This window comes from Cottoperca gobio, chromosome 12 (genome assembly GCF_900634415.1).
Source record: "Cottoperca gobio chromosome 12, fCotGob3.1, whole genome shotgun sequence".
NCBI classification, from domain to species: domain Eukaryota; kingdom Metazoa; phylum Chordata; class Actinopteri; order Perciformes; family Bovichtidae; genus Cottoperca; species Cottoperca gobio.
This window is the reverse complement of record NC_041366.1, coordinates 18,509,330-18,536,989: the sequence shown is the minus strand read 5'-3', so window position 1 is coordinate 18,536,989 and position 27,660 is coordinate 18,509,330. Positions and strand designations below refer to the sequence as shown.

The window sequence follows — 27,660 nt, the reverse complement described above, 5'->3', positions numbered from 1 at the left end:
TGCTGTATTTCACATTATTAGTTGACGGCATGAAAACTACATGACAATTTATGCGATTAGTTGTTTATAATTCAAGATTGTTTAACATAATAATAGACGTGTTCACATTCAACCACACGAATATTTACAAAACGAACAAAAAGAATAAACCAGCAAATGAGATCCTCTGCACACCCAGCAGTGCTGGAGGAAGTATTCAGTCACATAGTTTATTATCAGGAAAATGTCCTTAAAGTATCAAAAGTAAAAGTACTCAATGCAGAGAACTGCATATCTAATGATATATGTACCATTATATAGTATATTACTAGATAATTATTACTTGTGCATCAATGATTACACAGTTTTCTCCTTTAATTCATTTTCATTTGGCTGCAATTGATGGATTAATCTGCTGAATAGTTACGTTTGAGGAGCTGAAACCATGAACGGTTTCCAGCCTTTTTTACATGAAACATGTCTTAAAACAATTAATCATTTATCCAAACAGAACTGATACATTTCTGGATAATTGACTAATTGTTTAAACACCTGTTGGGTCATTTAATTTCTTACAATGCATCATGTTTTAAAAGTTTTGTATGGCACATAGTAGTAGCTAGTCTAAAAACACAATATACAATATCAATATCTCCCTCTAAAATGTCTAGTAGAAATATAAAGTGGCATGAAGTACCTTGAATTTGTATTTTAATTACAATACTTGGGTAAATGTACCGACACTCCCACAATCCCTGTGATTAGTCCTCTCGTCAGCTGTAAATTGGGTGAAGTTAATGCTGGTACTTATATGATGTCACCTGTATTAATAGGAATAATTATCACGCCCTAACAGTCAATAAAGTAATAACAGTTAACAGTGCACGTCTACACTCGGCCCTGAGAAGAGGTGTAGTGAGAAACCATAAAAGTATCACACCTTTAAAAGTATTTAAAAGTAAATATGATGCATTTATATCAATTAAACATCAGAAACACGTCAATATAACAATATGCAAGACTGTGGGTGCAGTCTGTATAAGGAGTACTTTTACTTTTGATACTTTCAGTACATTTCTTCTGATATTATATACTTTTACTTAAAGGCACAATGAGTAGGATTTGTCGGTTGCGGTTTGTAAACACGACATTCAGTCGGCCCATCCTCCTTGGCAAGCTTTGGCCGCAGGGCGTTTTCCCGGCGCTATATTTGCATTCTTTCTGTGTCCGCCATTCTTGTAGCTTCCTCTTGAGTGCGTGTTCAAAGTGGCATTTGGTCGCCATGTTTTTTAAAGAAGTTGATGGCCAGTAACGTCCCGAACACAACAAACAGACACCATCACACACATCTAGTGGCTTATAAGTGATGACTGACAGCTCCCAAAAAGAAAGTACAAATTCAGCTCAACTGTATGAGAGACATTTATTTCAGGACTGTGATACATACGATAGGTAAAGGCACAGTCTGTGATCTAAATGTAAACAAACCACCATAGTTGAAACGCAAGTTCTCTTTTCTATTGCTCCTGAAATGATTGACAGGTCTTTAAATACACAAACAACAGCAACAAAAATAAAAGTTTTTGTGGAAATGTGCAGGACTATTTCAAAAATAATAATGATGATCATCTGAGAAGCTCATCAATGTTATAACGCGAATAAACCTGCAATTTACATCGTTAAAAAGTACATATTGGGCCTTATTTACAATAGAAATACCTAGTTTTCACCTAGCAAACCTCTACTCAAGTACGGTGGCCCTTAAGGTCAAAACACAACATTTAAAAACACACAAAAACATCTAGAAAAAGGTAGGTACGTATTGGACAATGATTCCTTGTCGCTGATTGGACGCCACAAACGGAAATACTTCTTCTTCATGCAGGCAGGCGTTTTGTCGGGGACAGGTTTTTCTTTTTCCGTCGTTTGATTCTGTTCATATACCACAAAGTCTGGCACGAGGCATGATGAGGAAGTATTTCCATTTGTGGCAGCCTGACAGAGAAGAGAGTGCATCCAATCAGCAACAAGGAATCGTCCAACGCGTACCGACCGTTTCTGCTTTGAGTTAATCTTGATGTGTTTTGTGAAATGCCGTGTTTTTTTAAAATGTTTTAGTTCTTTGTGAAATGTCGTGTTTTAATTTTTTTGTGTGTGTTTTGTGAAATGTCATGTTTTGACCTTCAGGGCCACCGTACATAAGCCTCCGACAGCCCCATTTCTATCTTTAGGTACTACACACTGTAAGAGAGAATTTTCCTATAAATGTCGTTGTACAAACATCCCTATCCATATCTATATATACACACACATACATACAACTTAATTCTAACAAAAAAACTTCTAAAAAACAGCAAAGATTGACCTTTTAAGAAATGTTTGAAAAATATTTCTATTGTGAAATGCAAAATAAACTTCAGTTACCCTCCAGCATAACATTTAGTTAAGAAAAAGTAATAAAATAGTCCTGAGTGGAAAGAGGAAAATAAGCTATTATTGCACAATTTCAGTAAAAGTTCACACAGCTTCAAGAAAGCTTTCTGTATGAGCTGTCCGTGCTTTGGCAACAAATCTATTACCAAATATGATCACTGCTGATCTTCAGTGATAAACCAACATCTCTAATAAAAAAAATACAATTTCTGTCCGGGCAGACGAAAGTCTTCTTTTAAGTCTCTTCAAGTAGCTTCCGCAGGCTTCTTTGAATCTAGGATTTAAAACATGACATCTTAAAAACAGACTCAAATTAAAAACATGACATTATTATGAACTTGCCGAGAGTTAGAAGAGGATATTGATATTACTCTCGTATCGGTGTATATGATGCTTCATCCAGCAGCTGGTTAGCTTAGCTTAGCATAAACACTGGAAACAGAGGGAAACAGCTAGCCTGGCTCCTTCCGAAGGTAACAAAAGTCGCCTACTAGCACCTCTGAAGCTCGCAAATGAACATGTTATATGTCGTTTGTTTAACCTTTTAATGCAACCCGGGGTTGTATTACAGCCTGTGTAATTCCTGCTGGATTAATCTGTTGTTTTATTAGTGGACCTCTGCCAACAGAGGGATCAACAGGTTCAGCAGAACTCTTATCACTGAACACACGGCTCAGCAAAACCTGAACGGACACACAGCAGCCTCGGCAGCACAAACACCACAGCCTCAATGTCAGCATATTGAGACTCATTGATAAAAAATACCTCTATAAAAAAAGACGACTGGAACTGCAGGTGATTTTAATGGATGCCATTCAAATAAACACCAAGAAAATCTGCCTGGCGTCACATTAAACTAAATATAACGCGTTAACTCGTGAGTTCAGAGGTGCTGGTAGGTCATCGAGTAGATCCAGGCTAGCTGTTTTTATGCTAAGCTAAGCTAACCGTCTCTAGCTGTGTCGTAAGGACACGAGAGTGTGCATCATATAACTCGCCGCAAGAAATCAAATAAGGGTGAACTATTTATTTACTGTAGCCAGATTAATAATTTCTTTTAAAGGAATTGATCCTTGTGCTCTGTGTTGTTCACCGCTTTGAATATCGGTAAATAGCTGCACTTAAAACAGAAATCACGCCCTTCTTGGTTTAACAGTGCGAAACGTTTGTCTTGTATGCAAATCAATTTATAACATTTTGATATATGATGTATATTAAACTACGGAGCAGACCTTCTCAGTGACCATTGTTACTGTGCACGTGCATGAAAACTTGGCAAACCTTTTCCAGCTTGAACAAGTTAGACGACAGTTCTCCATACATTTCAGCATTCACTTCATCCCGGGGCCTGTGGCTCACAGCGTCTCTGCAACAACATTTGCACGTCACAAGTCATGAACCAAATGAACATGTGATGCTGCACTACGAGAGCGTTTGTTCATTGTTTTTCATCTCTGACACCAAAAACACCTTAATAACAACATGAGTCTGGATCTTACTCATTACGAATGTGTTCGCCGATGGACACCAAGGAGTTCAAACGATGCTCAAGAGCCACAATCTTGAAAGCCATGTAACAGGAGGACAAGACGAGAACACTAACTCTGTGAGGAGACACACAAACACAGTGACGGATCAAACATTCAGACACACAGAACGACTGCTGACACGCCCAAATCATGGAAATAAATCGAACAATTGTCCTTTCAGAGTGTCGTATCGCACATGACGTTACTCACAAGAACAAATAGATGAGGAGGATGGTGTGTAACGACAGGGGCTGTGAGGATTTGTCTTTGAGCTTAGTCGACCCTACAAGGAAAAACAAAGAGAAATATTTACGGAAACAAATAAATGAGCTGCAACATTAAAAGGAACATTTTGGGAAATATGCTTTTTGTTTTCATGCATTAGATGAGAATATTGATACGACTCTGATGTCTGTACGCTGCATATCAAACAAGTATTAAATGCATGAGTGTTTATCCAAACACAATGCAGCATAAGCTATATGTTTAAATCATATTTCATTTGTTTGAGCATATTATTAACCACAAAATAAATAATATTTTTTAAAGCTATTTATTGATTATTATTTGTTTTTTATTTATTATTTTGTCATCTGTATAATAATAATAAATATATATATTGTTTTTTTATTATTATTATTATTATTTTTCAGTGGGTTTTATTTTCTATCTTATGTTATGCATTCTATTTAATTTAATTTATTCTTATTTTATTTTTTACTGTTTATATTTGACATCTTATTTGACTTTAATCATGGCATATATATCCCTGCTTTTATGTTCATTCTATGTCTATTTTCCCTGTGTAGTACTTTTCATTTCTTGTATGAAAGGTGCTATACAAATACAAATAGCGTAGCGTAGCATAAAGCCTGGAAGCAGAGGGAACCAGCTAGACTGGCTCTGTCCAAAGGTAACAACATCCCCATACCAGCATCTCTAAAGCTCATTACTTTAACACATTATATCCTGTTTATGCAAGTGTAAAAACAACATGGGGTTTACCAGGGGGGGTTTATATCTGACAGTCAGGATGTTTCCAGTGTTTATGCTAAGATAAGCTAACCAGCTGCTGGTGGTAGCTTCAGATCATCCCAAACTATTCCTATATTTGGTTTATAACTGATGTTTCCACAAATCCCAAAAGTGTTATCAAAGCTGCTTTTAAGTCAAGAGGGATCCCGTGTTTAACTACCGTTCTTCGGGGCCGCTCCGTGCGTTTGGCTTGGAGTCTGAAGGTGAACGTCAGCGTGGACTGAAACCTCTCGGCTCTTCACCGCACTACACAGAAATGTGTCCGGGAGGCTGCTGAAGTCTGCTCAAATAAACAGAAAGGAACCCGTGAGTCTGGCTGCCTGAGTAAATATTATTAATAGACACAATAACGTCTTTAAAGATCAACAATTGCTCTATGTTTGCTTGTAAAATGGGAGCAAAGCATAGCCTCAATGGCTCAAATGTCACTTTGCTTCTCTTCCGCTATTTGCAAACTTAAGACTGTCGGAGCCGCAGTGACACCCGACACCCTAAGCACATTTGGTGTGAGGAAAAAACACTACAATAGTGTGTGTACACTAGATTAATGTAAGTGTACAGTAGCTTTGTAAAAGGTAGAAGTTCACATAAAGGGATGAGGAGCGAGCACTCACCAGTTATGTTGTCATAATCTGGAGTTTGAGACCAGGAGCTGCTGCTCTTCATCATCTCCTGACGTCTTTGTTGCACAATCCCATCGAGGTCCGAGAAGTCTGCAGAAAAGTCCTGCCGTGCACGTAATATAATACACAATGGGTATCACATACAGAGAGGGTATTGTATAACACGAGAAGAGGGTATTTCTGTAGATCTTTGAGCACAGTGGAACATATGAAACACGAACTACATCCTGTACAAAAACATCCCATAAAACTGGACAAACAGACCCCTGACTGACCAGAGGAAGCGACGATGGGCATTTCCCTCTGACGCTGTTTTCACAGGAGGAAATAACGGAGCTGCTACAAGTCTTATCCAGCTGGAACGACAGAGTACACACATCAGTATGTAGAAGAAAATATCTTTCGTTTTTTAAAGGAAGTTTTGTTTTTGTGTCTCTTTTAGCTCTGTTCTCCACCACTTTCTTAAACCGCTAAATCAGGGGAGTCAAACATGCGGCCCGGGGGCCAAAACCGGCCCGCCAGAGGGTCCAGTCCGGCCCGCGGGATGACTTTGCAAAGTGTAAAAATGTGTTGTTTTGATCATAAAGTAAAATACTGTTCCAGATACCTGTGACTAAATGTTTTGTACCTTTGTAGATACACTGTGATCTGTACGTTGTAACACACATGTGTAAATGATAAACTGATAATATTGTGCAAATTGCTCCTTTGTTTCTTAAGCAATGTCAGGTTGTTCATAATGTTTTGTAAAAGAACATTTTCAGAATGTATTTGTACTTTTTTGCACTAAAACGAAGGGAAACATTGTGAGTTGTGGTTATTTACAGGTTATTATGCTGTGATGTCACTGCTCCGGCCCACTTGAGATCACATTGTGCTGCATGTGGCCGCTGAACTAACATGAGTTTGACACCCCTGCGCTAAATGCTCCACCGTGTTCACCAGCTCGTCTCTAACTGTGTCTGTCGGCTGTTTGCTGCTGGGGAGGTAACAAACAAAGGATTGTTTGACCCTCTTTAACGAAGTAGATGTGCCTGTGGATAGAGCCAGGCAAGCGGTTTCACCCGGTTCACAGCCTTTGTGCTAAGCTAAGCTAGCCGGGTGCTGGCGGTAGCCTGATATTTAGTGTACAAATATGAGAGTTGTACAAACTCTTTTCATCTCATAATAATAATAATAATAATAACAATAATAATAATAATAATAACAATAATAATAATAATAAGCTTTATTTGTATAGCACCTTTCATACAAGAATTGCAGCTCAAAGTGCTTCACAGCAAAAACATAAACATTAGTACAACATTATACATTTACAGTACAATAATCACAATGTTGATGTAAATGTGAAATAGCATTAAAAATAGTATTAAAAATAGTATTAAATAGCAGAATAAAAATAGTAAATAGCATTAAAAATAGTATTAAAAATAGTATTAAACAGCAGAATAAAAATAGTATTAAAAATAGTATTAAATAGCAGAATAAAAATAGTAAATAGCATTAAAAAATAGTATTAAAAATAGTATTAAAATAGCAGAATAAAAATAGTAAATAGCATTAAAAATAGTATTAAATAGCAGAATAAAAATAGTAAATAGCATTAAAAATAGTATTAAATAGCAGAATAAAAATAGTAAATAGCAGAATAAAAATAGTAAATAGCATTAAAAATAGTATTAAATAGCAAAATAGTAAAAGTGGAAAAGGCTAATAGTTAAGAGATAAAATAGCAGCTTTAATAAAAGCATTTAAATGAGTTTAAAGTGGCATAAAGTAGCAGCATTAAAGAGATATAAAATATCACCATTAAAAGGCTAAGTAAAGAGATATGTTTTTAGCTTACTGTTGAAGATACTGAGCGAGCTTGCCTCCCTAATGTCTGCAGGTAAAGTGTTCCATAGCTTTGGTGCATAATTGCAAAAGGCTGACATGAAAACAGATAAGTGTATTTCCCCAAATGTCAAAATATTTGTGTGTTATTGTTATTATATGTGTTATTTCCTACAGCTAAAGAGTAAGCCTTCAAACTGCAACCAAACAAAGATATTCAATTTACTGTTTAATAATAACAATACCAGACTTCACCAGATGATCCCACCACAATAAAATGTTTCAGAAAAATCCAAAATCGATAGAACTGAATACAATATTAGTTTTAAAGAAGATGATATTTACCTCTAAATGAATGCAGATGGACTTCAGGATTTTGTAGGTGGAGTTTCGAGAGAGGAAGGACACGAACACATGCTGGAAAACATCATCTTAATTCAGAATCACTTTCATGTTTGTGTTAAAAAGGGTAAAAACAAAACTGCATTCTTACCTGATCAATTGTTGTTTCGATCACCAGAGCGTTTGGCACTAATAACGCCGTTTTAGTTTTTTTGATAAACGTCACAGTAACCGCAGGGATTGAAATCTGGAGAACACACCACCGTGTTACAGAATTCAGCCATTAAACATGAACTGCATCACACTTACAATATCATACCTTTGTATCTCTGCCAAAGACTTTGGAGTGGAAACAGACCCAGTTATCAGACACGAACATTTTGCCCTGATACAAAATGTCTCTCTGCAGGGCACACGTGTAGCCTGTGGGCACAAACAACACGTAAGAACAGTTCCTTTGCTTCTCTATGTGAAAGGAGAATGTGAAACTTACTTTGTTTGAGGAGCTCATCTTTGCTGATCTCCTTGAATAACTTATGATAATGCACGTTTGTCTTTGATAACTAAAAACAAAACAGAATAAGACATTTTATTTTGAAACTGCAAAAAACGTGTCAAATTTGTTAAGAGTTTGGTGATTAGATTAGATGTGTACGTACGGGGCTGGGCTGGGATTTCTTCCTTTCAAACTTTGTTTCACAGTCATTCGGAGTCAGCACTGGTGAAAGCAGCTCCACAGGTTTCAATCTGACAAATAAAAAGTCCAGTGTTAACGTCAATGCGACACCTGAGGAGGACAGTTGGGGTATATCAGCTTTTAGTGCTATAACTCGTGATACACACTTGTGTTGTGACGCTCACAGAATGTATTATGTCCTTCATTTGGCTTTGCACGCTGTCAGCTGTGGTTATATAAAGACTGCTTACACAACAACATGTAAACAGCATTTCATGCAGGTACTCAGCAGTCAGGTGGAATTACAGTGATATTTAAGCTGTGATATGATTTAATTTGACTTATATTCTTTGTTTTTCTTCAGAGTGTTGCAAATTAATCATTTAAGCTTTTAATATATCACTAAAGATGATTATATATTAACATTTGTGCCATAAAGGCCACGTGTTAATGTGAAACAATCCAAAAACGAGAAAGATTTAATCTAGACTCAAAGAATCTACATGAAGTTGTTTTAACACTTCAAAATATTTATATTTAGTTGTTTTCTACAAATAACTATTATAAAACCCACAAATGTGCAACTCCACAAGTCATGAGAAAGTAATGTTTGACTTGTGTGTGTGTCCATGCTTAAACTGTATGGTATTATTATATGTGTACATGTCGTACACACGCTCACAATAAGTTTAAATAATGGATTGAATAAATAGAAAATAAAAATCTACCAATTATTTTCTCAATTAGTTGTTGTAAAAAAGTCAAAAAAGTCTAAAGTGAAGTCTTCAAAGGTCTTGCTTTGTCCGACCAACAGTCCAAAACTTTAATATATTCTATTTAAAGTGATATAAAACATCAACTCTTGCATTGTTTTTGCTTGAAGAATGACGTAAACAACAGAGTTTTGGCTGATAAATCAGGTTTAAATATGAGCAGACACTCAGAGGACAATATAAAATGTTCTTCACCTCATGCTGGCTGGTTTCTTCCTGCTCTCTGGGGGGTCTGCCTCTGACTCCACACACTGAGGGTTTGCAGGGGACCCTCCATGCTTCCTCTCTCCTCCATGATCCACATCAGCCCTGCACACATCACACAGGGCTATTCTCTTTTTCTGCACATAAATCACTTACACAACACTGTCAAACGTGTATAAACATGCAACATATCTGCAAGTATTGCACACAAAACGCCAAAGAGCAATTCAAAAGAGCAACGCACAAGTTATAATGAAAAACTAGAACATAATATAAATAGGTGCACATTAACCATATCTGCTTCTCGGTGCCACGTACGCTGCAAGAATCCATTAAGAGTGAGTATTCTTTTAAATGTAAAAATGCAGGACATGAATGCAAATAACCACAATGCATTAGGCCTGGAAGGCAACGCGGGCCCTTCCTCTCCATCTTATCCAGACTTACGTCGACCGATTCCCTCGGGAGTAGGAAAGTTGCTCCGCTGGGGATAACGGCGTCAGAGGTCTGTCCGCCTGCTCGGTCATCAGTACCATGTTGTTTTATATTTCATATCTTACGCGTCTCCCTCCATCGGCTCCACGGAAGTTTCAGGAAGCCGGCACACAAAGTTTTCTTTTGGAAAACGGCTCGGTGCACCGAGGAGGTCGGCCGGCAGAGGAGGAGCCGGGATAGGGGGAGGGAGCGGCAGGGAACAACATCAGGAACAAGAGGGAAGAAGAAGACTCCTGCTGCAGAGGCGGATTCAATCGTGTGTGTGTGTGTGTGGGGGGGGGGGAGCTTGCAGAAAATAGGGAAACAGGGAAACTTTTCATAAGGTTGAAAGAGTCCAACAAACTTTGAGTAGCTGGTTCCAAATGTTCTTTTTGTTGTTAGTCAACTTCCTGCAAGTGTCAAACTTAAAACTTATAACAGAGTGTAGTTGCGAGGGACGTCCAGCAGGGGGCAGCATGTCTGCACCCTCACGTGACTATTCAGTGCAGACGTGCTATCAGCAAAATACAATAATGGATTACATTACTGGACTAAAGTACTATTTTGAGGTACTTTACTTGAGTATTTCCATGTTCTGCTGCTTACTCCACTTTACAGATTCAGGTTAATAATACAAAACATAATCAACATTAAAATGATGTACACTTATAATCCATAAAGAAGGAATGTGTACATAATCCAATAATATTATATGTTATTCTGATGTGGGCCATTCTTCATAATGAGGACTTTTACTTTTGGTACCAAGTTTATTTTTATTCTAATACTGTAGTTGTGTATTACAACTTTAAATGCAGAACATTTGCACTTTTCTGCACAATACTCCCACTTCTAAACCTTCTTCCACCTCTTGAGGTATTTGTACTAACATCCATTTTATCGTTATGTCCAATCTCAGAGGGGAATATTGTACTTTCTACTCCACTACATTTATTTGACAACCATAGATGCTATTCTTATTAAGGTTTGAAAAATATAAGATGATAAAATTCAGTGTATTGTTGATGAACCTGTGGTTTGTGTAGTAGTGTCTGTTGGGGCTCTTCAGGGACGTCGTCTGCTCTTTTCTTTATTACACATTTTGGGTGTTTTGTAATATCTACAGCAGAAGTTGAGGATAGAGCAAAAGAAGGGAAGTTTGACGGAATATAAAATAAGTATTAAGCATCTAAAACATGTACACCTATATTGTTATTTAGATGTTATGAAACACGTGTATGATGCGGTGTCGTCGGTATTTGTCTCCTCCCATAGACACGATGTGTTACATTAACACGTGCGTTACAATTTACACACATCTGTGTGACTATATCTCTACAAACTCTTCCTCATTCTCCGTACTGTGAACCTTTGCAACCTTAGTTTTTTAAAATATATTTCTCTCTTTTTGTGCTCTTATCTTAACAATTTAATTTCTGTTACTGTGTTTATGCATCTTTACACACCAAAGCAGATTCCTTTTATACTTTGCAATAAATCAAATTCTGATTCCTTTCATAGGCCTCCAGGCGTCACTGTTGCAGCATTTAATGAAAACATCAGCTGAGGGAGGAAAAGACTTGTCAGAGTTCATTAAGTATCCAGGAGACAATGCAAGCTAGCAGCTAGTTAGCCTGCCATTAATCATGGCTGACAAGGAACAAGGGGTCAAAGGTCGGAAAGCTCCGTTATAAACTGCCTGCTTATTCACAGAAAAGGGAGAGCAGGGAGACATGGAGAGTTTGTTTACTAGTTCACGTCTCCAAATAAATGTGACAGGGTTGTAGTGACATAAATTTCAGACGCTATAATTAGAGTCAAAACAGACAATTATTGTTTTAATGGAGATGTGAATGTCCACTTGATCGAGATATACTGAATGTCAAAATAAAAGTTTCAATGCTCTGAAAATAAATACATGTTGTGATTATGTCATTCCCAAAAGTATTGCTAGAGCCTGGATTATCTTAGTTTAGCATAAAGACTGGGAACAGGGGGAAACAGCGCTATCCAGCTCACTTATTAACACTTAATTTGTTTAATCAAAAAGAAAAGTGTAAACACCAGTACTTCAGATCTTTTGTTTGCTTCCAACGTGTAAAACACACACGAAAACATGTTAATCGTTGCTTTTGTAGTTCATCAGAAACAGGCACTGGTGCATTTAGTTTTCTGCATTATGTATTATGGTTTAATGTTTACTACGTATTGTATTACATTTATTGCAGCTCTTTGTGGCAATATTGCCAAAGCAAAATCCTCCTTTGGGGACGATAACATAAATATTATCTTATCTTACTTAGGTGAAAATTACGATTCCACAATTTAAAAGTACTCGTTTAAAGGTAGAAATAAATGAAGACAGCATTAGCAACATATCAACACATTATGCCCCTGACAGAGATGTATATTATTATATAATAAATTATTATTTTTGATGCATTAAGATAACTTCTTAATAAAGTGTTTCCATCTGTAACAATGCTTCAAATGTCCTCATAATATCTTAAATGTGTCCTGGAAATAAATAAGTGCCAAATTGGTACAATTGAAATGAATTAAATCAAATTAATTCTAAATCTGTTTTTTTGTCAGTAAAAAATAAAAATGATGATGATAAATATAATAAGTTTATTTCAAGGACATAACTATTTCCCGTGACGTTGTACCAAATCACACATTTATTTGACTTTACAAACATTTTAATCTGTAAAGTAACTTTAGGTGTCAAACTAATTAAGTGAAATATAATAAAATGAAGTGGAGTTTAAGTATAAAGTATTATAAAGCATTCATTTGAAATACTGAAAGAGCTTTAGAGGTGCTGGGAGATGGATGTTGTTATTGTTTGTTTGGACAGAGCCAGGCTAGCTGTTTCCCCCTGCTTCCAGTCTTTATGCTAAGCTACGCTAACCCTCTCCTGGCTGCAGCTTAATGTTTACGTACAGAAACGAGAGTGGTATCTTTCTTCTCATCTTACTCTCTGCGTGCGAGAAGACGTATATTTTCTATAACTACTCCCTAAAAAACCTGGTAAAAAGGGGTTAATTATTAGATTAAATGTGAACTATGGGATTCTTTCTGCTCCCTTGAAATATCTCCTTTGGTAGGCAGAAGCCCTTTTCAGTGCCTGTCAGATATTCCAGCACAGAAAGACAGAGAACAAGGCAGGCATAGAGAAAGGAGGGTGCTGTGCGGAGAGAGAGAGAGAGAGTGCAAAAATGGTACTCGTGACGGGGGAAGATTGAAGTCCTGTTAAGTGCTCTGCTTGAAAGCATGTCTGGCCTCATTAGCTGTCAGTTGTAACAATACTGAACTGGCAGCGAAGACAGGTTGGAGTCTCGTGGTCATAAATCACTCCTCGACAGCTGCCTGACAAGCTGGGAACCAGTACACAGGCACGGCACGGGCACCCTCCCCAGCCTGTCAGACACTGCACAGGCACACTGTAATCTAAGAAATTATCGGCCTGAAATGACATAGAGCCTGGAGAAAGAGAGTGGTGTTTTGTAAGAAGGAAATTGCTTTCATTTCACATGTATGTGCACTCTTATGTAACCTCTGCATGGCTGTGTCCATTAGCTAAATGAGTAGAGGCTGCAGTGACTTCTGTACGGAGGAGAAGGAGGTGGGGGGGAGGGGGGGGGGGGGGGTAAAGAGCAAGGCCAGCAGGTCATTAATCACGGCCCCTGACATGTAGAGCAGGAGGCCAAGGCTCCCCTATGCATACAGCTGCTGGGCCACACTCAATGCACAGGCGATGTGTTGACCCTCGTATCCCCCCCTCCCTCTACACCCAGCGCCTGTGGCTCTCATCTGTCCAACTCCCTCACTGCTTGTGTCAGTCATTTGTGCTGTCAGACACCACTTCCTCCTCCTGACCAACCGTAACGCTCCTCGTGCAGGTTTATGCTTTTCGTTTGAGCCAGTGAACACAACTAGTCTGACATTGATAAAAAAAATAAATGTCAGCCTCACGAGCAGCATGGCTCCACCACGTCCAGACAATAACTCAACAACTCTCTTATGGATTGCTATGAAATTACAGACATTCATGTTCCCCAGAAGATTAACGCTCATGACTTTGACATAACATTTGCAGAATGGTCTCCTAAAAATAACATTCCCATACAATTGACCTGTATTGTCAATTAAATTTAGAGGGAAAGGTATTTTCTTTGTTTTTGACGTATCACAAATACGTTTCTAATCAAAGTCCAGGGAAGTCCACGTAGGGGAAAGGACGAGGTGGATGAGCGGGTAAACCAACAGGACCTTCACCAGGAGGCCAGCGTCCCGTGTGAAACCAAAAGTCATTTTATTTTAATTTACATCCATAACTTCAATAACAAACAACATCAAGCACAAAACTGAGATTGTAATCCAGGAGAAAATACGTTTCATGCGACAGGGTTGGAAATTTGGTGTACATTCATGTTCCCCTGAGCAAGAGTTGTAATAACTTTTGTGATCTTTACTGTTGTGGAAGGTGTGGGATGAAAGATTATCAATATTAATCCTGGAACACTTTTAGCTTAATATGTGTATTTCCTATTGATGTGTATAAATCCTCCAAATAATTAGAATTGTCTAAAGCAGCTGTAATGTTGTTATTGAGAGAAATGGGAAAATAAGATTTCATATACCAATGTGTCTCTGTATATGTGTATCTGTATATGTGTCTCTGTATATGTGTATCTGTATCCAACAATAAGATTAAATTAAAAATATTCTTAAAAAAACATTTTATAACCAAATACCTACAAAACTAATGACATTCCCATCAGCCTCAGCTGTACTGCTAGTTTGCTAATGTTAGCATGCTAACACGCTAAACGACGATACATCTTACCTGCTAAAGAAGAAAACCAAATACTTTTATTGTCATTGTACATGTACAACAACATGCAGTGCGCTCAACAAGCTACATAGGAAGAATACAATATTAGTTAAAACAATGCATAGGTATAAAAAGCATTTTAGCATGGTCATTGTTAGCATTTAGCTCAAAGCGGCCTCTCTTAGCATGGCTGTAGACTTAAAAAGTGAAACATAAGCCTCCACCCCAATCATTTTCATAGTCTCTTATGTCATTACTCATTCCTGCAGCCAATATCTGTGATTTATTCCTTTACAATTATTACCCTCATTTGTTTCTTCCCCCCGCCCCCCAAACCTGACTCATTATTCATGCTGTTTGCATTCAGTTGTATTAGTTCCACACCGCAGAGAGGCCCAGCACTACCGATAAAGAAACTGGGAGCCAAATGTCCTGCTCAGAGGCGACTTGTTAAGGGAGGGGGTGGAGGTGACTTATTCACTATTCCCACCCACGTTTCCTCTGTTCATCCTTCACAGAAAAACTTCCCAAAAGGCTTCAGTTTAAATTAACTTCTATTAGTAGATACGCTGGGAAAACAAGCCTGTTGCACGACTGCAGGCCGAGCTTTAACTTATATCGCTTTGCAGAATAAAGGTAGTGGTGAAAGCGAGCTGCTTCAATTAACTAATTAACACGTGACTAATATTACTGCCTAAATTATGTATGTTTCAGAATCAGAATTGTTTTTCACATACAAGGAATTTGCTTTGGGGTATAATGGTGCATACATAAAGACAGTAAGGTAAATTAAAATGTAGAAATAAGAACAAATATTGACTAAAAACTATAATAAAAGTACAAAAAACACAAATACACAAAAATACAAGAATATGAGAAATGACTGTGAAAAAACAAAACAAAAAATACAATTAGAGAAATTAAAATGTAAAATAAGAGCAAATATAGAATTATTATATAAAAACTATTGCTATTTGGTTTTTAATCTAAATGCGACTTGATTGTAAAATAAAGGTTATATATATATATATAATCTCTTTGTTACCATAGCGCTTATTTATTTAGCACTCTAAATTAAACCCAGAGTGTAGAGGACATATTTTGCTGGTATATATATATATATATATATATATATATATATATAAATGTCTGGGTATTGTTCTTGGAGGTGAGGCCTGGGTCCGCCCGGTTGGTCTGAGAGAGTCCTGGGTGAAGCTTGACAGCTCCAGTGATTAATGACGACAGACTGTGGAGCTGCTCCTTCCTCACATGACAAGCCTTTAACCTCTCAATCAGCCCGAATCAGTGCCAAGAGAAAAGACGGAGGAATCTCACAGATAATAATTTTAATGCAAGAAACAATTTCACTAAATCACAAATTACAAACATCTGCCTTTAAACTTCGTCTGGATTGTCTGTGAGTTACAGATAGCAGACTTCTGCTTCCCAGAAATAAACTCCTCCGCTTTCATTTTGTCTTCTCTCCAACTTTATCAGTTCATCCATCATCCTACTATGAGGGCTTTTTCAAGTGGTCCAAAAATAAAGAGGACACAGATGTCAGCCAATGCTATACTGATGTTTAAAAAAACAACAACCATAAACCCATAACTGACATCCACCCACAGACGGGGAGAAAATGTTCGCTTACAGAACAACACTTTGAGCTGCAAACAATATGTTCATCCACTACAATGTTAAATACATTACCTCATTAGTCTGCACACTGCAAGGTGCTTTTATTTCTTTAAAGTCAAATCCATCCCTAAGTACATTTATTCAAGTGTCGTACTTTACTTCTATACTCCACTACATTTCTCAGGGAAATATTGCACTTTTTACTCTTATTTAATATAATATAACATGGTCTGAAATGAGACATTCTGCATAAAGAGTACTTTTTCTTCTGGTATTTTGATTCTATTATTTCTGCACATTTGTGAATGCAGGGTTTCTACTCTGTGTTTTAACTTAAGTAAAAGATCTTCTTCCACCACCTCTTTCTCCTCATGTGTGTTGTTAAAAAAAAAAGTCGACAGAGGGAGTTTAGTGGTGTACAAGAGGGCAAACGCAATTATGGTTTCTTTGCTAATGTGCATGGCCCCAGATGGTTTTGATCTGGCTGTGCTCTGAAGGGCTCCTAGCTCAGTTGTCAGCTCTCATGCATCACAGACCCAGTGCTTAACGGAAAAAACGTGCTTTGGCAGCGACCAGCGTAGGCCTGGAGGCCAGCGGGGGCTGCTGGGTTAGCCACATGCGGCGGGGCGGTTGGGGGGGTGGGGGGTAACACCATCCTTTGCCTTCCGCATCTGGATCCTCACGGTCACATTCCCTCATTTCTTTTGGTTTTTCACCCTCTTCATGAATGTAATTGGCCAGCGTGACCCAGAGCAGATGCCACGCCACAGACTTGGGAGGTCATAAGAAAAAGACTCCAAAATACACATACACATGGAGCAGCATGAAGAAAAGAGAGAAAATGCAAACCAGAGTGAGAAAGAGATGCTTGCATGGAAATAAGCAGACATGATTACTCAAATACAGTCATTAAGGAGGAAATGTTGTTTTTCAGGCTGTCAGGATGATTAATGAGGGACAGAAAATCCACTCAAATGCTGTTGTTTAGTCTAACCAGCAGACCTGATCTCTGCCACTAACGTGGAACAGACAGGATGTGTGTGTGTGTGTGTGTGTGTGTGTGTGTGTGTGTGTGTGTGTGTGTGTGTGCGTGTGTGTGTGTGTGTGTGTGTGTGTGTTGAATCACTAAAAGGTTAAAAAGAAGATTTACAGAAGAAAGCTGGAAAAGTAACATTGTGTGTGTGTGTGTGTGCGTGTGTGTGTGTGTGTGTGTGTGTGGTGTGTGTGTGTGTGTGTGTGTGCGTGTGCGTGTGTGTGTGTGTGTGTGCTCTCGAACAAGAACATATTTCCATTCAGAAACCATAACTGTCTGTTCTCTAAAGCCTCTGAAACAATCATCTGTACATTCATAGCTTCACGCCTGGAAGCAGACGTTTAAAAGTTTTGTATTTGTGAGCACGAGGCTGTAGTGAGAGGGATATTCAGCATTTAAAGAATGTGAAGGGCTCTCGTCTGTTTATTTAGCTTGTCCTAAACCCAAAACAAAAGATTAAAAGTGCAAAGAAGGGTAGGAATTGATTGTTTGATTGATTGCTGGAGATGTTGGTGTGCAGCACTTTGTTCCTAAATGTCTGTCTTTAATTGTAAGGTCTTTTTGTTGTGGTTGTATTTGTGTGACAGTTGCCACAGGCACAACGGGACTTTAAATAAACAAACTAACAATCCAAGAATGGACAAAAGTTAAAAAACACAAGATGCAACCATTAGCTAACTAGCGTTACTTCCAAGGCCAAGAAACATTTAACTAATTACATTTGGTGGGGTTTCAGGTTCCGATAACACATCGAGGGCGAATTTACAAATAATGGATCGCGGCTGCTAATAGCTCCATGAATTGCGCACAACTTGCAACTCGCTATCTGCATTCATTTATTACAGCGCAAACACGGCCATTAAGTTTTGCAGCTGAGTGCAATTTACCCTTTTTTTCCTTCTTTTTTAAGTCTGATTGCACTTATCCATGTGGCAAAGTGTAAATGTTGTCTTTGTAGCTGTAGGCAGAACAACGGCAGAGAGAAAAAGCAAAATGAGATTTCCAGACGGCCCGCTACAAGCCCTGACCGACGATGTGCGGGCAGCACAGTAAGGGAAGTGTTACACCCATCTGCGGGTGCTTTAAGAATAACACCGGTTTTTATCGGTTTATTTGTGCAGGTTTAGCGGCCGCAAAAGCCCCACCATCCTTTTGTGAATACGTGCCTCACTGTGTTTCCACTCTTCCACACGCAGTCCTGGATGCTATCGGAGTTTAACCTAACGTGAGCGGTTAGTCCAAATCCTAAAAGCCTTCTTCTCTTGTTACCGTCAAATGGAAACATGCCGTTTGAAAAAAAAGTGTGTAAGCTAACGTTAAGCAAGGATATGTTCAAATAAAGACAAGAGTAACTATCTCTACACAGCAAAACAAGAACAATAATGTGCTTTCTTTTTCATTACCTGGTCAGGATGTTACCTTTTAGTCTTAGCTTGAGTATTTTAGCATGTTCGTAGACTTCAAGTGAAGATTTAAGACCCTATTTTTAACCTTAAAAAGTCGTGATTTCAACCGACTAATGGCGCTAACTTTAGCTTTGTTAGGACTCATTGTTTCAAATATTAGGCTACTAAGGATTTCACCATTATTATTATTATTATTATTGCAAACTGCACATGTGCTTTGATTGACAGGCGTAGCAACAGTAACTGTTCATTTAACTTACACGCTCAATTTAGTTTAAGAATGAAAAATGTTTTTCTGTCATTTTTTTTAAACGTCAGTTTCTAATTCAAATCAATCAAAGACATATTTCTCTGGTTTCCTTCATGAGAAGCAAATTCATTTCAAAAGCACATTTCATGCTGCAATAGATCACCTGGCCTACAGTGAAACTGTCAACACGTTCTGCTAAATTAGCGTTCTTTGTGTGCTTTCCAGCGCGTACTGTGCCAAAGTCCTCAGAAACTCCAGATGTTCCCCAAAAGCATGCTGTAAGGCTGATAAGGAATCAGCTTTCAACAGATGCCCTGAGCCTCAGGACGCCGTGATTTAGTAGCTGTGAATGATGAAACAGTGTTTTGTGTCTCACCGCCTGGATTTTAACATTATGAAAGCAGCTGCGGATTAAGGTGACGTCATGTCAGCGGATTGGAACGAGAAAGTTAGATGCTTCATTAGTTCGTTGGGATTCTTCGTGTGTTTGTTGGTTTTTGCATAACTTGTAATTCCTGGATTGTGGAAATGAAGCACAAAAGAAGTGTATTATTTTGAGGGTGAAAGTTCATTCTTGACATTGGAAATAATCTTAACTCAAGGACCACTTACTAGTTTTCTTTATGGACCGTGACATCCAGTTGAAAGCTCTGGGGGAAGCAAACAGGTAGTCCTTGAATCTTATTGTTTTCATTATCTATTAAGATAAAGACTCATTTTCAATACATTTAATTTGCTAGGTTTTTCTGGACCATGACTTCCAGTCGAAAGCTCCAGCAAAAAAGCGAGTAAGCGGACCTTGAGGACTATAAATATTTAGGTGAATTAGTTTAATTTCTAGGAAAAACTGTTAATAATAAAGAATGTTTTAAGTGAGAGCGCAACTTACTTATCAAACAAACACACAAAGAAATATTCTCTGTCGATCGTCTTGATAATTAATGAATTAAAAGATATTTACTGCACCACAGGGGTCCAACGAGTGACATTTCTCTTCAATAATAACTTTCTTTTGGGAGCGCCTTGGTAGCCTAATGTTTGACCCTACACAAGGTAGTAATGTTTTGATTTACTGTCTGATCCTGATCAAATGAAGAGTCTGTGTTTCCATTTGTAGTCCGAGCAGTATTGACCAATCACGTTTGAGCGGGCTTCGGTTGCACGCAGGTAAACAGTCCGAGTGGCGAGCACAAGAGACGTAAGACATTGGCCGAAATGCGATCTAGAAACCCGTCGTCTGACGATGATTTAGCTTTTTATTCACTAAAAAAGAAACGGTTAATTAAAGGGTAAACTGATCGTAGACTCTCATCGTCTCTCAACTCCGTCTCCATTCTCGCGTCTCAAGTTGCTAATTGGACTGTAAACAATGTTTGATTGTAGCCTGATATTTATGTTGGCAAAACACACCTGTAGGACCCATGGTGCGAATAAAAGCTTTTAAATAAAGCGATTAGATTATATTCAAACAATACATTATACAAGGAAAGAATCAAATGAAATGATAAAACGACACTCCGCTGCTCTTTCCCTCCATCATGATGTTTCCTGATTAAACTCAGATGACAGGTTTCGTTGGTCACCAATAGGTGGCATCCCAATCCAACACTATACTCCCCACTACGGCCGTTAGTGCAGTAAACATATATTTGAAAAGCAAATGTATGAGCAGCCGATTCCTTTCTTACACTTAATAAACTTAAGTGTCTGTTTTCTGGGACATATCTGGCAACGTGAAACCTCCAGAGTGGGCCTACAGGAGGATCTCATGCCCTCCCGCCGAACTCAGACACCCCACCACAGCATCTCAGACCACTGAAACAAGAGCGCTTTCTCTTGTTACAGCGTGGACCGGCTGCTTTGACCCCTGTGGGTCCCGTTGTCAGAGTCGTGAGTGACCAGCGTGGGTCATCTATACTTCGCCAAGGGTGTCACAGTCTCATGTTGCTAGGAAATGACATATTACCGCCGCCAATCATGTGGTAACTTGAGCGACTTTCAGGACTTCATCTTGGCTCTGATGCTCCGATGCTTATCAGGATCCTACAGTTTGTATCTATCACATCCTGATAGGTCAGACTTTTCACCATTTTTGTAAAACACACCGTCGGTCTAAATCAATGAGCATTAAATAAGGATGCTGTTGCTTTAAGGTGACACTGCACTTACTGCAGAACATAAGAATGTGAGCTGGATCCCTGTGCTCTGCTCATAAGCTGCACTGTCGACACGGAAGTAAAGCACACCTAAAGTCATCAATCATATGATTACTTTCACAGTAAAAATAGCCACTGGTACAAATCCACTCAAAGCCAGGCTGACATGTATACTGACGAAAGTTCACATCTTCCTTTCACTACTTCACCTCTTGTTCTAACCTTAGGTCAGAGGTATACAGAGATGTCAAGAACACAGAGAGAGAGCGAGAGAGAAGTGGTGGAACCGCTACGTTTAAGTAAGTGGTAAGTTTTATAAATCTACTCCACAACATCTTAGGGGCAAATATTGTACTTTTTTTAAATTTGCATTTGTGTGATAAACTGATTGATGAAGTGTTCCTTTATGTTTAGAGACAATTCCCCTCCTTATTCACCTAAACTCTTTAAAAACCCTCGTGGATCAGCTGGAAATGTATCGTCACAAAGTTGAAAACAGGGCTGTTGGCTGTCACATGAGGCCCAAAGGCTCTTTGTTGACGCCCAGAAACTTCTAGAACACGGCAAAAGAAGAAGAAAATAAAAGATTAAAGGCACAGGGCAGGGTCTCCGCAGACAGACAACGCCACACACACACACACACACACACTTGTCGTTCGTGAGGATTGAGAGGGATTCTTTTTGTATGAGTCTTTACATTATTTTATTTTTTAGGAAAATGCTGCGTATTATACCTTTAAATAAGGTTTTGAATGCAAGACTTTTACTTGTATTGGTACTTTTACTCAAGTAAAGGATCTAAACACGTGTTACAAGCACTGCTAGACAGAGAAGTTCTTGTTTGTACCTTGTTTTGTGTTGTAATTCAAGGAATATTACTTGTAAAAACATCCGATTGTGTTTTGTGTGTGGATTATTTGCAACAGGGAACGTCCTCTCTAAACTAGTTTTAATGAAAAAAAAGGCAAATTAAAAAGTGAAGAAGTCAACAAACCTTTTTACCTTTTTAAAGCAACTGAACTTTAAAATAGTGATTTTAAACTCACTCACGCTGTATATGTAAAATGATTGAAATGATGAAAAACTGACAATATCAGACCAGAACCGTAGAAATGAAGACAACAGAATATACATCTTCAGTGTGATTTATTTAACAAAATATGACCTCCCCTTTAACTGGATACCACCACAAGGTGTTCCAGTTTTTACATAAAAAATATCACATCTCATTTTTATTGATTTGCTGTGGAAATAAAAAAAAATAATCAAGAAGCTGAGGAGTTCAGAAAGAGAAAGAGAGAGAGAGAGAAGAGAGAGAGAGAGAGAGAGAGAGAGAGAGAGAGAGAGAGAGAGAGAGAGAGAGAGAGAGAGAGAGAGAGAGAGAGACAGAGACAGAGAGAGAGAGAGAGAGAGAGAGAGAGAGAGAAAGAGAGAGAGGGAGAGAGAGAGAGAGACAGAGAGAGAGAGAGAAACAGAGAGAGACACAGAGAGAGAGAGAGAGACACAGACAGAGAGAGACAGAGAGAGATAGAGAGACAGAGAGAGAGAGAGAAACAGAGAGAGACACAGAGAGAAAGACAGAGAGAGAGAGAGACACAGAGAGAGAGAGACAGAGAGAGAGAGAGAGAGAGACAGAGAGAGAGAGAGAGAGAGAGAGAGAGAGAGAGAGAGAGAGAGACAGAGAGAGAGAGGAGAGAGAGAGGGAGAGAGAGAGAGACAGAGAGGAGAGAGAGAGAGAGAGAGAGACAGAAAGAGAGAGAGAGAGAGAGGGAGAGAGACAGAGAGAGAGAGAGAGAGACAGAGAGAGACAGAGAGAGAGAGAGAGAGAGAGAGAGAGAGGAGAGAGAGAGAGAGAGAGAGAGAGAGAGAGAGAGATTTCAACATTCATTCTCAAAGAAGATTTTAAGACATATTTGACATCTGTCATCTGGGCTTCCAACATGTCTGCTAAGAGGATTGTAAAATGAGAATAGATTTATATGGTAAACATGAAAGCCAGATTCCCAGTAAAAATAAATAAAACTTCTCAGTAGGAATAAACAAAACATAAGGAACCAAAACAAATCATCACAAACCATGGGGCTGAATAAACCGTGTATGCTGTGTCAAGCTTACATGCATCTCTTGCAGGGAGAAAGCGACTGTGGCCAGACTTGCATCAGCCCACGGCTGCAGCTTATTGCCGTCCCTGCCACACTACATTTTTCCGCACTAAATCATTATCATTTGCAGCGAGAACCCTGAACATCCAAGAGCTATTACACAGCATCCAACCATCAATTTGCCGAGCCCACGGGGCGGCAAAAGTCATCCAAGGGCAGTCATTTCTGTTGCAAAAGTATCCAAGCAATGTGCAGACATGCAAGAGCCACATGTGTCCTCTGATCTTAAAGAGAGGAGCCCGATTAGAAACACCAAATCTCATATATAATGTATAAAGAAAGTGTGAAGATGCACTCAAGTCAAAATCCAGGACTTGTACTCCCATATCCGAGTTCCACTTGAATCCAGTCTTAAATCAGGGGAAGCAGCAACTTGCCGCAATTAAGTAAAAGCTTTAAGTAATAGTTCAACGTTTAGGAACATATGTTTATTGGCTTTCTGGCAGCAAAGTTAGATGAGAAGAGTGATACCACTTTTTTATTTGTCTTCGTAATATGAAGCAACATGCAGCAACTGGTTAGCCTAGCTTAGCAAAAAAGATTTGACAAAGGGGGAAAACAGCTAGCTGGCTCTGTCCAGCAGCACCTCTGAAGCTTGCTAATCAAAATGATATTTAATACGTACAAAACGTGGCTGTTTTATGAGTTCTTATGTGCTGGACTATGTCTTTGCTAGGAGCCAAAACTTCCCATTTTCCTGGAAACCTCTGAGATTTAGAGGCGCTGGTAGATTTTGCTACCTTTGTACAAAGCCAGGCTAGTGGATTCCCTCCGTTTCCAGTCTTTGAGCTAAGCTAAGCTAACCTGGCTGTAGTTTCATAGTCAAGAGAAAGGTATGAGGTTGTATAAGTTTACCCATCCAACCTTCCACCAGAAAGCAAATAATCATATTTCCCACAATGTCTAACTACTCCTTTAAACATGTGACCGGATGGTGTGTCACTGGTAGCCCAGAGCAGACGCAGATCCGAGTCTTTGACTGTAGAGAGCGTAATGAGGGTAGTACGGGCCTGCGGTGGGCAGAGAGTGCAGGGAGATGGAGGAGGGTCCAGGGGGAAGATGGACCTTATTATAGGGGTGATAGCGAGCTAAGCCCAGGCTGTGGGGCGCCCTGAGGGAGAGGGAGCTGGGCATGGAGCCTGGACTGCTCTGGTGGGGGAGATGAAGGTGGCAGTTGGCAGGTCCAGAGGAGGAAACAGAGAGCAGCTTACTGTCCATCCCCATAGGCATGGCTGTGTGTGTGCGGAGGTGAGCCAGGAGCTCGTCAGACGTGGAGAAGCGTTTGTCGCACGGCCCCACGGCTGAGACCCAGTTACAGGCGTGAGGAAGGGGGTCGTTGGGGAGCATGAAGCCGTATGTGTAGAGGGGATGTGAGAGGGAGGAGGACACGCTGGACGACATTGAGCTTTGGTGGAGGGAGTGCAGCGGGTGGGAGGGGTACACCAATGGGAAGTTTGATTTGAGGGTGGCGGATGGGTCGTGGATGCAGGAGTTGCAGTTGCTCCCGCCGAGATGGGATACACTCGGATAGCTTAGACAGTAGGGGTCCCTGCATAAACTCTGCATGAAGGCAGGAGGGGAGGCACCCGGGTGCTTTCCTGGAACTCCCATGCCGAGGCTCGACTTAGTCGGATCCATCCCGGGAACAAACTGAGACGGATAGCCTGCGTAAGCCCCCACTACAGATCCATGGTAGCCCATATTAGAGGAGGGCAGGGGGAAGAGTTGTTGGCTTGTCTTATAAGGAGAAATGGGTGTAATGCGTCCAGGGCCGAGGTTAGGGTGGGCAGACTCTGCTTTACTTCCCTCATGGTTGGAACCACCGTCAGAGCTGCTGTTACTGCAGTTTGCGCTGGCTCGAACGTGGCTGGAGTTTGCATCGTGTGGACTGTCCGAGTTGGTCTTGTCGGCGTCTTTTTTGGGATTATTGCTGCTCGTGCTGGTGGGACTGCTCTGCTCATGTGCAGTTTCTCCACTAGGAGTCCGGGGGTGTGACTGTCCACCAGGAGACTGGCTCAGTTTGTGAGGCTGCTGGGTGTGTCCTGGTGGGGTGCTGCTGCTGGCTCTGGAGCTGGGTGAAGCAGCGTGGGGCGGATAGGACTGCTGGCCGTTGGTGGAATTTCCATTAGTGGTGACATTATTGCTGGGTACCCTGAACCCGACTTTATCGCTGCTGCTGCTGCTGCTGCTGCTGCTGCTGCTCTTGGAGCTGCTGCTGGTAACTCCGTCTCTGCGACTGTCTCCATTGCCTTTGTTGTAGGGCTTGAAGCTACACTTGTCCTCCAGAGAGGGGCGGTGCTCCCCGTGCTTCAGGCTGGAGCTGGATGACCGACTGCTGGGCTCCTTGTCCCCCTGGCTGCTGGAGGAGCCGAGCTTTGAGGAGGACGGAGGGTCTGGTTTACCAATCTGAGAGCAGGTCTGTGCCAGCAGGGCCAGTGGGCTCTTCTTGGCATCCAGCTACAACAAAATATAGATTCTGATTAGCTCTTTGATTTCTTTTCTTTTTTACTGTATTGTGCCCAGAGACAATTAGGTTTTCATACAAAGAAAAAGAGTGCAACAACATGAACCAATCAACAGTCTGTAGGCCTGTAAACTGCTAATATGTACTTAATTTGAATTTGGGCTGCAACTAACGATTACAGTAATTAGCGATTAACCTGACAATTATTTTCTTAATTAAATGGTTTTGTCTATAAAATGACAGAACATTTTCAAATATGTTTTTCAAACATATTTGGATTTCCTGGAATCCAAAGGGCCGACTTCACATTGCTGCTTTAAGAGCTCAAACGATTAGTTGATCGACAGAAAAATTATCTGCAACTATTTTAATAATCGATCGTTTTTCGTCGAGTTTCAAGCTTCTCAAAAGAGATGATTTGCTGTTTTCACTATGTCAAAAACACACTTTATCTGTGATATTTTGGACTTTCGGTTCAACAAAAGAAGACATTTGATGACACACTTTGGGCTCTGGGCAGTGGTGGTGAGCGTTATGACATTTCATACGCTTAATGATTAATCGATAATAAAAATAATCGTTATTGCAGCCCTACATTGTTTTATTTGTTGTCTGACCCAGTCTATAAGGTCAAAATAAAAAGTCAACTATCATAAATGACAAATAACAGCTACAAATCCTCACATTAGCGCAGCGAACACCAGTGAAAACAATGACTTTATTGCCAAAAAAGTTGCTTATTATTGACTCTACAGTTAATCAACTTATCGCTCCAGCTCTAATTAAAAGATATAACTAAGTTGTCATTACTTGAATATATTTAAAGATCACATAGCCTATGAAATATGACAAGGTTTAGCATTTGTTTGTTGGATTTGATTCTCTTTAGGGTTTGTCTTTGCAGTGATCACAGTGGATGACTGTGCATTAGATTTTGCGCCACACTGCAGTGCAGGAATAGTTGGTGATAAAGACAAATAAATACCTCAATGCTCACTGGTGCGGGGGTCAGAGGCTGTAAATATTCCGGGTGTAGCAAGTGTCCAGTGTGCGCAGTCAACATCTTGATAACTCGGATGGGAAGCCGCTTTGCCTGCCGAAGTGGGTCCAGAGGGGTCAACAAAGAGACCACAGCACCGGGACGAGACTTTGGACGGTCGCTGGTCTCACTGAGCTCGATACGGTTACTTACTGATCCTGAAGGGAGATATTTCATTGGTATAAAGGCGCAGCGCTTTAAGTGGATGTGCGTTACTTTTCAAAACAAGTGTTTACAGGTTATACATGTAATCCATTCGGTCGCGTCCCACAAAACAAAAAAAACACTGTCCTCAAATGTCCCGAAGGACGGAGAAAAGCTCTCAGTTCGTTTGAAGCATCTTCATCTTCACGACACGGCTCCTATACTCCCAATTTCAAACCAAAAAACAAACAAAAAGAAGTCCTCTGTGTGAGTAGCAGTGCGCAAATGTGACAATGTCCCTTCTGTAAAGGCGTAAAATACCAGAGTTTACGAGATATATTCCAAAGTGTTGGAGAGGAAACGTCCCACTGCGGGTTTTCGGTCCGGACTTCAGCAGCTCACTGATCACAACAGGCAGGACTTCAAAGTGTCCGCTGGGTGGCCGCATCAGTGATGAGATGGGCGGGGAGGGACGCGCGTGAAGGCGGGGAGGGACGCGCGTGAAGGCGGAGCGAGGCATGCTCAGAGTGACAATCCTTCCACCTGCCTTTGATATAGTGCTGGAGGAAGTATTCAGAGTATTTACTTAAGTAAATGCAGAAATACTACAGTATAAACTACTCGGTT

At 39.8% G+C, this 27,660-nt stretch overlaps 2 protein-coding genes across 3 annotated transcripts; both read right to left on the bottom strand.

Annotated features, from left to right (window-relative positions):
- Positions 1-1,770: 1,770 nt before the first annotated feature.
- Positions 1,771-10,106, bottom strand: LOC115016674 (GRAM domain-containing protein 2B-like). Of its 2 annotated transcripts, none has more exons than XM_029444618.1 (14): positions 9,875-10,106; positions 9,419-9,532; positions 8,434-8,521; positions 8,268-8,337; positions 8,094-8,197; positions 7,926-8,021; positions 7,778-7,849; positions 5,875-5,955; positions 5,591-5,702; positions 5,137-5,256; positions 4,152-4,224; positions 3,912-4,016; positions 3,694-3,778; positions 1,771-2,686 (listed from the first exon to the last, which is right to left on the bottom strand). In XM_029444618.1, exons 1-14 carry the CDS (start codon positions 9,961-9,963, stop codon positions 2,648-2,650), a joined length of 1,248 nt encoding a protein of 415 aa, XP_029300478.1. In that variant the 5' UTR covers positions 9,964-10,106; the 3' UTR covers positions 1,771-2,647. The 2 variants fall into 2 exon arrangements, with proteins under 2 accessions (XP_029300478.1, XP_029300480.1); XM_029444620.1 differs by lacking the exon at positions 9,875-10,106 and adding an exon at positions 9,720-9,789.
- A 12,890-nt stretch (positions 10,107-22,996) lies between these two features.
- Positions 22,997-27,426, bottom strand: LOC115017202 (zinc finger protein 703-like). Its single transcript, XM_029445471.1, has 2 exons — positions 26,836-27,426; positions 22,997-25,843 (listed from the first exon to the last, which is right to left on the bottom strand). Exons 1-2 carry the CDS (start codon positions 27,064-27,066, stop codon positions 24,326-24,328), a joined length of 1,749 nt encoding a protein of 582 aa, XP_029301331.1. The 5' UTR covers positions 27,067-27,426; the 3' UTR covers positions 22,997-24,325.
- Between the last annotated feature and the right edge of the window lie 234 nt (positions 27,427-27,660).